Source organism: Petaurus breviceps, unplaced genomic scaffold, assembly GCF_028583685.1.
Source record: "Petaurus breviceps papuanus isolate PSGF00001 unplaced genomic scaffold, PetGlider_PUasm1.0 90574, whole genome shotgun sequence".
Lineage (NCBI taxonomy): Eukaryota > Metazoa > Chordata > Mammalia > Diprotodontia > Petauridae > Petaurus > Petaurus breviceps.
The window spans coordinates 4,170,637-4,183,678 of record NW_027187277.1 but is presented as its reverse complement, the minus strand read 5'-3'; the positions used below and the strand labels follow the sequence as shown (position 1 = coordinate 4,183,678).

Genomic DNA, 13,042 nt, shown 5'->3' with positions numbered 1-13,042 from the left:
GGAGAGGAGGGGAGAGGAGGTACTGTGACCACAGAGTTCCTAATAGTATTCCTAATATAATATAATTCCTAATATAAACTCGTTTTCAGCTCTTCTATGTCAAATCTGGAGAAGATACTTCTTCTGGAAAGCTTTTGGCGTCCCCTTTGTACAACACTCAGGCCTGCCTACATTATTCACTGACACCAAAGGCCAATGTTTCACGTCTGACTGTATAACTGCATCAAAAACTGCACTGATGTGTTTCACTGTAATTTGATTCTTTGAACTATCATTGATCAAATGTTCTGTTTTGGTGAAAGTGATGTAGCTTGGGCTGGTCTTATGTCTTTAGTCATTAGCCATGATCTTCACTTTCCCACATTGAAAGATGCCCCCCCCCACCTCCCTGAATGGGGCCAAGATCAAGGTCTACTTTGGGTTCCTTCTAAATGTGCTTGGTGGAACATTTGAATTACTGTTGCCTAAGTAAGAGTCAAAAGAGCTTCTTCTACACTGGGTAATACAATCTTTCAATTACGTGAAGAGAGCTATCATGGCCCACACCAATTTTCTTTTCTTTTAAATAGTCCTTGTGATGCCTGGTGTCTAGTTCTCTTCCCATATTTAGAGGTAGCTGGGTGGTACAGTGGCTAGACCACAGGATTTGGAGTCAGGAAGATCTGAACTGGAATCTTGCCTCAGACTCTCTCAAGCTGGGTGACCTGGGTAAATGGCTTAACTCCTCTGTGCCTCAGTTTTCTCATTTATAAAATGGGGATAATAACAGTACCTATCTCTCCTCTTAAAGTTGTGGTGGATTAAATGAATTAGCATGTAAAGCACAGTACAAATCTCTAAGCACTCTATGCTAGTTAAGTTATTATTGTTATCATTTATTATCTCCTTCCACTAGACAGGCTCCAGTTTGTCAATGTCTTTCCTAAAATGTGATGGGCCAACAATACTTCAAGTGAGATCTGGGTTGGGGCAGAGCACAGTGACAAATGTGGATTCATCAGTATTCTTAAGAAAATTAATTAGAAACTACAAAATCTCTCAAAATGCAGCTAGGGCAAGAAATATTCTTTAATTGTTAAGTCAAACATAAATACACACACAAAAAGCCACAAACAAGAAGCTACGCAGAAATCAGACTCCAATGACTAACGTCCCCAGAGAGTAAATAGTGCTGCATTAGCATCTTGGAAACATCTAATGTGACTTTACAGTGACCCTTCCTAAAAGAAGCTTTGACTAGTGTTTAATTTTTTTCTATACCAGGAGCCAACATGTGGAGACTGGAAAAGAAATAGCAGAATGTATGAAGGTTTTAAATTACTAAGTAATAGTGGGTGTTTTTGTTGAATTCAGTGAAACCTCCTTTTTCTGATGAGGTAGCATGGATTGCCTGAGGCAAATTCATCACTTGTTAGCACAGCAGAGAAGGCCATCTAACCTAACTGAGGCAGTGAGAGAGCAAAGGTACCTCTCCACCAGGGGAGTCTTGGTGTTTCTACCTAGGTCCTGACTGGGATCAGCCAGAACATTTAGACACTGAAGAGCAAATGGGCCAGTTGCCAGTGTTCTGGCACAGTGTTCCGGTCCTCCTAACACTGTGGACACAAAATAGTTGAGTATGAAGTTTGAGGAGAAAGACAGAGGGAGAGGACTGGCTAAGATCTTCCCTGCAGTGCTGCAGGGATACAGCTCGGTTGCATTGGTTTGGAGGTCTCCAGCGTGCTCTCTCCTGTGCCTGTCCTGCTGCTCTCTACCAGGAAGCTCATCAGAAAAGCTCATGGCTTTCCCTAGGGTGCTCATGCTCACTCATTTTTCCCACATCTCACATATGCGCATGTGGCCACAATGTCCACTTTAAAATCCAGGCACGTGTAGCATCACAAGGGAGTTAGCCCATGATGATTTCATCTCTCAGGCTTAGTGGAAACCATAAGCCTGCTAGCACCATCTGAGAACACTTCCTTCTTTCTTCTCCTACAGGCAGGGACTTAGGGAGGGACCCATCCCCTACCCCCCACTCCCTGGGAATCAACGACAGACCCAGGAGTAGTTGCTCTTCAGTCATTTCAGTTGTGTCCCACTCTTTGTGATGCCCTCTGGGGTTTTCTTGGCAAAGATATTAAAGTGGTTTGCCATTTCCTTCTCCAGCTCATTTTACAGATGAAGAAACTGAGGCAAACAGGGTTAAGTGATTTGCCCAGGGTCACACAGCTAGTAAGTGTCTGAGGCTGTATTTGAATTCAGAAAGATGAGTCTTCCTGATTTCTTTTCTGGCATTCTATTCACTGCCATACCTAGCAGGAATCCAGTGTTCTTGGCACTCTCTCACCCTGTTTCACCAAAGGAAGGGCACAGGAAAAGAAGTAGAAGGCAAATTGCTCTGATATCACCCAGAAACTTGCACAGGAAATCCTGAACTATGTTTGTTTTTCTCCAGGTCTTGCCATGCTATTTTCATCCCCTGGCACCCACATTTCACCCAAGGGGAGAAGAAAGACTTGGTCCAAAGCATCATCACTAAGATATTACCAGGTCTGGTTCTCATTTCTTAGGAAGAATTTTTGAAATTTTCAATTGCCCAAAGTCACTGATTCTAGAGCACAGTATATTCTTGTGTTTTGTTGTGATTGTTGTTTTAAAGAAAGGGCTAGAATAAACTGTTAAACTATATTCAAAGATCTTAAATACTATCGAATTCATGAAGGCTGCTTTGAGTGCTATAAAGCTGATTGTCATACATTATTCACACTAAAAGAGAATGACTCTTTATACATTATGCATAAAGAAAGATTATCACCCAACATAAGCCTATGAAGACATCCTTGCCACACTCTTGTTAAATAAACATACAGTTTAAATAAACTTTCTAAATATATTTTCTTTTTTGTTTGGAGGGCAATTGGGGTTAAGTGACTTGCCCAAGGTCACATGGCTAGTTTTGTGTTAAGTGTCTGAGGCTAGATTTGAACTCAGGTCCTCCTGACTCCAGGGCCAGTGCTCTATTCACTGTGCCACCTAGCCACCCCTTCTAAATATATTTTCAAACTTCAGTAATAGAGGGCTTTCTCTAATTGAAGCCCTGTTACTAAACTTTGAAAATATAAAATTATTCACATAAAAAATTTTAAAACAGGTTTTAAAGGTAATTGGGGGATAGAGATGATGAGACAAAGTACTATAATAAAATTTAAGTATATGCAATTTCAAATGTGAAATTCCATTTTTTCAACAGAGCACCTATTCAATCTCATAAAGTTATCCACTAATTAAGAAGTCCTGTCACATGACACACCATCTCAGGACTACTGGACATTTTCACTTACTGCCCCCCATGCTGGAATCTTCTCCCTTCTTGTTTCCACCTCCTAACTTTCCTGGCTTCCTTCAAATCCCACCTTCTCTAAGAGACGCCATGTCCCTTAAATGCTAGCGCTTTCCCTCTAAAATTACCTTCAGTTTACCTTTATGTTTCTTATTTGTACACAGCTGTTTGTATATTGCCTGTAATGTTAATGAAATAGGAAGATCTTCCCCACCCATTAATAGGCCTATGTGACCTGGAGCCCAACTCATCTGGAGATCAGAGCAGGAGGAGTTGGCCCAGAGGACCAGAGAGTCAAGTGAGAGAGAGAAGCAACTTGAGTGGGCAGAGGGAAGAATTTGCCTAGGGGGACTTGTTTGTGGGGAGGCCTAAAAGAATGAAGGTTTAAGATGTCTTGCTCCCTGGATTAGTGATAAGTACTCTGTTATATCTTACCTCCTGGTATCCTAATGATGTTCCAAATAAATAGTTTGGTTTTGCCTTTGAGGAAGAGAGTTTATTATATTTTGCAAATCTGCCCTGAAAATATGCATGAATTCACATATGCATGAATATTCACAGCAGCTGCTATGGGTTTCCAATTGGTATTACATTATCTCCCCCCATTTAGACTGTAAGCTCCTTGAGGGCAGAGACTGTTTATTTCGATTTTCTTTGTATCTCCAAGCACTTAGCAGAATTCTTGGCAAAGAGTAGGCACTAAATAAATGCTTTTTTGACTTACCTATCTCCACCTGACCTACCTCCCTATTTCTCTATCTACACGGTGCATGAGAGACATACAACAACAAAGGAATTCTAGCTACAAGGCGGAAGAATTACAAGTAGCAGATCAAGCACTGCTCAGACTCCAGGGAGTCACAAGCCTCCTCCCTGTGTCTTCCTGGTGCATCTTACCTCCTCCTCCCTGAGCTTCTGTTTTCTCTTTTCTTCAACAGCAGCCCTCTTCTGGTCCTCCCTCTGCCTCTGTTCTTCCAACCTTCTCCATCGCTCTTCAATTTGTTTTTCGTATTGGAGTTTAGCTCTTCTTTCTTTCTCTAGGATCTGTTGTTCTCTGGCAGCTTAGGAAAAGCAACACCAGCAAAAAAACAAAAACAAAAACGGCAATTTGCCATAGTTCTTGTAACGACGTGTAAAAATAACCAGAATAGCCTTAGATCTCACTAGACTCCTAATAAAGGCAAGGACAAATCCCACGTGTGCAATGTGGCCCACAGCCCTGAATCAGAATACTAGAACCTAGGAGGGGGAGGAGAAAAGGACTGATATTATCATGATTCAGTAACCAACTGACTCGCTTTCTTCCTAGTTCACTTAGCATATTCTTTGTTGCGTTTTTCACTATCTTACTTACCTCTTATGCCTTTCCTTTCCTATAAATATTTCCATTTCTGATTCACTCTTTCTGGTTCCCTTCCCTTCTGTATCTATGTAGATGATCCCCCAAATACTTCTAGCAGCTAGTTCCTTTCCATCAGAAGTGGAGAACTTTTTTTTTCCCTCAAAGAGGGCTACAGAGTAACCAAACGAATTAAAGAATTAAGTGACACATATGTAAAAAGTCACTTTAACTTAAATTGAGGGGAAAGGGCTATAAATGGCCCCACTTGAAATATTAAGAACAGGGAAGATAAAACAGGTAAACTATAATAAATAATTTTAAACACATGCTTCAGTAATACTACTTTCAAAGTCATAGTTGGTTTGGAGGGAGAAGTGAAAGTAAAAAGGGGAGAAATGAGAGTAAAAGTGAGAGTTTTACAGATGAGGACATGAGGCCTAGGGAAGTTAAGGGATATGTCTAGGGTCATACTGCCAGCAGAACCTTGTGGTCTATTAGGATACTAGCAGCAGACAAGTTGTGTTGCATTTTTGCAACTATAGGCTTCAGTAGGAATATCTCCTAATGGTAACTCTTCTATGGACATGAGGAAATTAAATTCCAGGCTAAAAGTCCTCTACCTCTATCTATCCTCATTTATTTGAGTTTGTCCCATAGAATGGTGTGGCTATACCATGAATTTTATCCCCACCAAAAGTTTCTTAGCCTCAGTCTTTCCTAATCATAATCTTGGCCGGGGTGGGGACCTTGAGGTCACATGTGGCCTTCTAGGTCTTTGGTTGCAGCCTTTTGACTGAGTCCAAGTTTCACAGAACAAATCCTTTTATTAAGGGGATTTGTTCTGTGAAGTTTGGATTCAATCAAAGGACCTAACTTGAGGACCTGGAGGGTCACATGTGGCCTCAAGGTCACAGGTTCCCCACCCCTGATCTAGACCCTGAAATTCAAACTTCCTCTTCTTTTAGACTATACTGCCTCTTTTTCCCCAGAACCTAACAGGCCTGACTGTGATCTCAGTAGCTTTCTAATCATCCTTATTGAATTTTAGAGGTATAAGGATTCACCTTTCCATCATCCCCACACATGGTGTATAAATACACACTTACATCAGCACCATTCTCCTCCCTTTTATATAGGACTACATTTCCTTCCATGTACAAGAGAAACTTGAAAACCTAGATCATTCCCTTTCACCCTACTCCCACCCCAACTACTTTCCATTTAAGAAATATTTGTTTAAATGAATTTAATTTTTCCCCTTCCTACACATACATGTCATAGTCAAGGAAGAAACACCAAATCCCACTACAAATTCACTCTCTTCCCTTCCACTGAGCCCTATGTGCCAGGAGCCACACTTCTCTCAGACTCACCACAAGACAATTCTTATATTTCTCATTCTGGATTCTCTATCTCTTCCTCTTCAATTCTCTTCAATAAATGTTTGAAAATAACTGATCCAAGGGGAGGCCAGGTGGCGTAGCAAGTAAGAGCGCCCTGGTGTCAGGAGACCTGGGATCGGTTCCGGCCTCAGATACTTGGCAGCCACACAAAAATAACTGGCCATGTAACCTTGAGCAAGTTACTTAACCCCAATTGCTTTAAAAAAAAAAAAAAAAGAAAAGAACTGATCCAAACCATATAATGGGTGTTATTTTTTTTCCTTTCTTTCTCAATGGGGGAGGAGGTGAGGTAAAAAGAATGTGGAAATAATGGACAGATTTTCATTGATTAAAAAAAAGTAATTAAAAAGAAAAAAAAGAAAGAAAATATCTGGGCCAAGTTTCCTTTTTCAGGCTTTCTCTCAGTAACCATCTGTGATTCTCTATAGTGAAAAATTCTCTCTCCCCTATGGGGGTATAAACTCAATGTTGAGTATTCCCAGGCAAAGCCTAATATCTCAAAAACAAAACAAAACAAAAATGCTTGTATTTCGTTTCACATTTTTAAAGGTTGTATTTTTAAATTAATGATTAGTTATTAATAAAATGTGCTGTACATGCCTGCAGTTTCCTTTTTCTGCCAATGAGCTTTCTTTTTCAGAGCACCAATCCATCCACTTACTCAGCAGATATTATCCTTTCTACCAACTATGTCCTTCCTCTTTCTCCTGACTAGTTTTTCCCTCTCCTCTGGCTCTCTTTTTATTGCCTTCTGACACCCAACTTTCTTCCATTCCTCCCCCCCCCAAAAAAAAAAATTTCTGGGCTCCTATTCTCCATAACAGGAGAAACGCATGATACTGTCTACTAAGATACAAAACAAGCAACAACAACAAAAAAAGTCTCCTGGTCCCATAGAAATTCATCTCTAGGACTACCTTAGGGCTTTCTCTGATTCTTTCAATTTCTCATCCAGGTTCATTCTCTTCTCCATACAGCCTAAATAGCCAAAATGCAACTTACCAAGGGATTTCTCTCGTTCTTCTCTTCTTTCCTTGGCCAATCTTTGTCTCTCATTGGTTTTTAAAAATCCATCCATACCTAGAAGATATAATACAATTAAATACAATAAGAGACAATTTGAAAGAATGTCATTTCACAGGACTCAGTCCCAGCAAAACCTGGAATGAGAGATATAGCAAACACTTCTGTAACATGACTTCACCTCACACAAGTTGACACACAAATAATAAGGAATCTTTAAATCATCATAAGATTCTTACTTTATGATAAGGCTTACTTTATGGTATGGTGCCAAGATAAAAGAATTTATTTTTTAACAGGGGAAGAGGAAATTCTAAAACAGGTCACTACAGGAAAATAAAAATTATGGCAAGAGCCCAATAAATGCAGGGAGGAAGTACTTTATACTCAATGTGTAAAGGAAGAGAAAGGAAATTCAAACCAAGTGTCTCAACCAAACAAGCTTCGGGGAAACTCTGGGGACCTATGCCTACTCATAAGAAAACTTGAGAAGTCTGGGCATTTTCACCATTTCCAAAGTGTTTAATGTTAAAATAGCACATAAATAAAGATAAATTAATCAATAAATCAGTGCTGGGTGTCTAGAAAAACAAAAGTAGCTTCAATAGTCTTTATAATACTATAAGAAGCTCTGGAGATAGACATACCCTTAAAAAATTACTGAAAAATTTACACTCAATGATTGACTTACTTCCTACTAATGAATCACTTATGTATGGATGGTTGCAAAATGTTGGGTGGCCTTCAACACAAAAGAATCACAGGGTTCCACCCAAAGTACTTTTGGGCATCTGGAATAACTATGGAGTGAATATTTTCCTGGAAAAGGAATCAGGCTAGTGCTATTCCAGGAAAGTCAACAGTTTAATATGAACAACTCCACTAAACACACATGAATACATACATTCATACATATATATGTTCAAATATTGTTTAAAATAACTGCATTGGCCAATGAACAAGAAATGTAACTTTAAGCCTGATAACCAAATATATTTGAAGGTTATTTTAGATCCTGAATATAATTGCCAACTAAGACTGACATTTATGAATGTTCTGTTCATTATGAATGAACTGTTCCAAAAAATAAATATTCAGGAACAACACCCAATCCCAAATGATAAATAAACAAAATGGTCAAAGGATATGAGCAACTTACAAAAGACAAAGTACAACAAAGCACAATTTAAAAAAACTAAGAACGGCACAGAGAGATGTAAACTAAGCCAATGCTGAGATACTTTACACACTGAAATTTAAAAATTTATGTTATGAAGCTACAGAGAAACAACTCCATGTCTGGTAGAATTTCAAATTGGTGTAATCTTTTTGGAAAGCAATCTGTTATATTCTACAAAAGTTATAAAAAATGCCATACTTTTAAAATTGATAATGCCACTGTTGAAAACGTCATTTCAGTCATCTCTGACCCTTCATGATCCCATTTGGAGTGTCCTTGGCAGAGATGCTGGAATGGTTTGCCATTTCCTTCTCCATCTCATTTTACAGATGAGAAAACTGAGGTAAAGAGGGTTAGGTGACTTGCCCAGGATCACAAAGTCAATAAATGTCTGAGACTGGACTTAAACTCAAGAAGTTGAGTCTTCCTGATTCCAAGCCAAATGTTCTAGCGATTGCACCACCTGGCTTCCTCCTGACAATTACTTATTGTAATATCTTTTACCTATATTGGGGTAGCTAGGTGGTGAAATGGATAGAGTACTATGCCTGGAGTCAGGAAAACTCATCTTCATGAGTTTAAATCCAGCCTCAGACATTTATTAGCTGTGTGACCCTGGTCAAGTAATTTATGTCTCCTCATAAAGTTTCCTCACCTGTAAAATGAGCTGGGGAAGGAATGGCAAACCACTCCAGAATCTTTGCCAATAAAACCCCAAATGGGGCCATGAAGAGTTGGACGTAACTGAATAACATCTATCTACAGTCAACATTCTATATTTCTCCTTTATTCAGGTAAACTCCTAAAAAAAAGTCTGTGTACATTCATTTCTTCTACTCTCTCTCAACATTCTTCATTCTGGCTTCCACACTCCTCATTTGACTATAACTACTCTCTTCAAAATTACCAACCATCTTATTATCATCATCATAGCTAGCATTTATGTAGTGCTTCAAGATTTGCAAAGCATTTTAGAAATATTATTTCATTTGATCTTCACAACAACCCTGGGAAGTAGATTTTATTATCCCCAAAATACCATATGGGGAAACTGAGGCAGAAAGAGGTTGGGTTTTTTAAAAGTTATTTTTCCAAGGTCATACAGTTATTAAGTGTCTGGTGGTATTCAATCTCAGGTCTTCCTAACTCTTAACCCAGAGCTCTATCCACCTGGCCACTTTTCTCAGTCTTCATCCTTCCTGACTTGCCTTTGACTACTGATTCTTCTCTTCTCTTGGATATTTCCCTTCTCTGGGTTTTCTTGACACTACTCTTTCCTCTTTCTTCTCTTATGTGTCTGATGGCTCCTTCTCAATTTTCTTAGCAGGCTCATCATCCACATCACACCACCTAAATTTGTGTTTGTCCAAAGCTTTGTCTGTCCTGGGGCCTCCTTTCTCTGTGTGTGTGTCTCTCTCCCCTTCCCCTTCTTGCTCCTCTCTTCCCTCTGTCTCTCCCCCCACCCTCCCTTTCTCTGTCTGTCTCTCTTATTCTCTCTCTCTCTCTCTCTCACACACACACACACACACACACACACACACAGAGCTCTCATGGGTTTTATTATCTTTATGTTTCATTACTAATCACCTATGTAGCCAACCCCATTCTCTCCTGAACTTCAATACCACATGCCTATTGAACATTTCAAACTGGATATCCTGCAGACATCTCAAACTCAACATGTCCAAAACTGAATTCAAAGTCTTTCCCCTCCAAACCCATCCCTCCCCTAAACTTCCTATTTTTGTAGAAGACACCAGAACCTTTTTAGTCTCCCAAGTTCATAACTTCAGCATTATTCTCCACTCTTCATTCTCCCTTCATCCCACATATCCAATGAGTTGCCAAAAATTGCAATTTCCACTACAACCTCTCTCTCATCCTATACCTTTTTCCCCCCTACTTATATAGTCTCTAACTTAGTTCACGTCCACATTGCTTCTTGTCTTTCTAGATCACTGTTTTAACCTCCTAATTGGTCCCCCTGCCTCGAGAACATATACCATTACTCCAATCCATCCTCTACAATGCTGCCAAAATAACTTTCCTTTAATATAAACCTGACACCAAAATTCCCCTACTCAATAAATCCTAGCGGCTTTCTCTTGTCCCTAGGATGAAATATAAACGGCTCTCCTTAGCTTTTAAAATCCTTGACAGCCTGGTGCCATTCTCTTTCCAGCCTCATTGTATATTGCTTCTCTTTCTGAATCCTACAGTCCAGATAAATGAACCTTCTTTCTTTCTTTTTAAAATTTTTACTCATTTTGAACTTGAATACAAAAAGGCAAAAAAAGGGAACGTTTCCATGCACAATTAAAACCATGAATTTCCATTTCCCACTGTTCACTGTTTTTGTATATCTATATAATGGATACTACAAATTATTTTCACAGCTAACCTGTGCTTCCTTCTAATTGTCTGCGGCATGTTGTGACAAATAAAAGAGACGTAGTCTCTGGGCAATTAATCATTTTATTAATAATGCTGGTATATTATTTATAAAAGGATAATCATTTGACTGTCTCTTTTAGACCAAAGACCCTCCATGGAACCCATTTAACACACATATGCCCTTGGAAGGGTGGTGTTCCTGAGGGTGGAAATCAACTCTGATTGGGTAATAAGAAATGAGAAGAATGAATATTTTGACAGGGGGGCTTATTCTAATAACGGGCTGGGGGATGGGACTGGAATCACTCAGTTTTGCTAAAAAGAGAATTATCTCTATCCATATCACCTGTCTGACAAAATGGAGATCCACATTTTCCCAGACCTGTCTGAGTAAATCACAATGGACCAGAATCCATCAGTTCACCTACATAAGATGGTCTAGGTGAGGTAAATTTTTGGCAGAGCTCAGTAGTGTCCTTCAAAGGCTGGGCTTCAAACAAGGAAATGGGACATGGAAAAAGCCTGGATCTCCCCCATAACTGATTATTAATCACAAATTTTCTTAGCACTTTAAACTAGCCTTTCTGAGCCTTATATACTACAGTATTTCCATTTTCCATCTCCTAACCTTTGAACTGGTCATCCCTCATTTCTCCCTGATTCCAGCTCCACTTCACAAAATACCTCTCTTCCTTCTCCACCTTCTCCACAAAGCTCTTGCTCATGATCCCTCCAATTACTAGTAACTTCCCTTCCCCAAACTACCTTCTATTTAATTAACTTGTATATATTTTGTTTCTATTCTTATAACAGGGGTTGGATTGGAGTATATCCCATAGAAAATTCGCCTTGATTGCTTCTAGATGTCCAGGTGTGGCTGGCTCGATATTGAAGGACTTGGGTTCTTTGGGATGATTAGCAAGCTTCTTATTTATCTATTGGTCCTTCTAAGGAGGCAAGAGCTGTCTGCATCAAGGATCAGCCACAGACTGAATCCCCTACAGACCTTACTTAAAAGAAGTAATCTCACCCTCGGGCATGTCACCCTCTTTTCCTCCTGTCTGTCAATAATGTCATGCTATTTTAAGCCTCCTGTGAGGGGTGGAAGAGAAGCTAGACATTGAAGAATTTGTTTGGACATGCAGGGCTGAGGTAAAGAGGAACTTTTCTACTTTCAGGCTTTTGCTCACACAGTTTTCTCTACCTAGGATGTCATCCCATTTCTTCTCTATCAAACTCTTACCCATTCTTCAAGGTCAAGCTTAAATCATAACTCCTCCATGATTGTTCATGAACATGAAGTTCCCAGACTTACCAGCCCTAACTGTTTTATCCCTGGCTCTGATGTGTGTGTGTGTGTGTGTGTGTGTCTATGTGCTTTCCCAGTATACGTCAACTGACAAACACTTATGAAATACTTGACACATAGCAGGAATCCTGCTAGATTCTGGGGATACCAAGACAAAAACAAAACAATCCTTACCCTCAAGGAACTTACATTTTACCAGGAGAGAAAAACACATAGGTTAAAAAGCATATACAAAATAGATACAAGGTAACTGGGGTGGGGTACTTGGAGACTGGGAGATCAGGAAAAGCTTCATGCGGAAGGTGTCTGGTGAGCAAACTTTTGAATGAAACAAGGGATTCTAAGGCAGGGGTGAGGTAGGAGCGTATTCAGAGTATGGAGGCCAGACCTACACTGTCCAAAAAAAAAGTCACAGAGATAGAGTGCTCGGTGTTGTTTGTCCTTGTTCTAGCAGAGGACCAATGCTATGAGGACGGTGATGTCGTGTCTTTTTTTTTCTTTTTCTCTCTTTTTTTATTTTTTAGTTTACATCATTCATTTCCACAAGATTTTGAGTTACAAATTTTCTACCCAATTTTTCCTACCCACCACCCCAAAATGTCATTCCCACTGAATATCCCTTCCCCCAATCTGTTCTCTCCCATATCTTCTCCCATTCCCCCTTCGACTTTCCAGTAGGGCATGGTGGGTCTCTATGCCCCAGTGCCTGTATATCTCATTTCCCAGTTACATGTAAAATATTAATAATAATATGTATATATATTTTTAAACATTTATGTTAAAACTTTGGATTCCAGATTCTTTCCCTTCCTCCCTTGTCACCCACCTTCACTGGAAAGATAAGCAATTCAATATAGGTTGTACATGAATAGCTATGCAAAACATTTCCATAGTGGATATATATTGTGGAAGACTGACTATATTTCCCTCTATCGGATCCCACCCCCACTTGTTTTATTCTCTACTTTGAGCTTTTCCCTTTTCAGAAGTGGTGCTTCCAACTTCCCTCCCCCCTAGCCTGCCCTCCCTTCCATTATCTCCTCTCTCTTCCCCTTCCCCTCTACTCTTC

General features: G+C 39.6%; 1 protein-coding gene across 12 annotated transcripts in view; it reads right to left on the bottom strand.

Moving 5' to 3' along the window:
* MAP7D2 (MAP7 domain containing 2) overlaps window positions 1-13,042 on the bottom strand; it is a 194,030-nt gene that overhangs the window by 71,311 nt on the left and 109,677 nt on the right. For all 12 annotated transcript variants that reach the window (XM_069063446.1, XM_069063439.1, XM_069063438.1 and 9 more), the window contains 2 exons: window positions 7,070-7,147; window positions 4,220-4,383 (listed from right to left, as the gene is read on the bottom strand). In XM_069063446.1, the coding sequence (XP_068919547.1) occupies window positions 4,220-4,383; window positions 7,070-7,147 (242 nt within the window). The remainder of the gene's footprint in view (window positions 1-4,219; window positions 4,384-7,069; window positions 7,148-13,042) is intronic.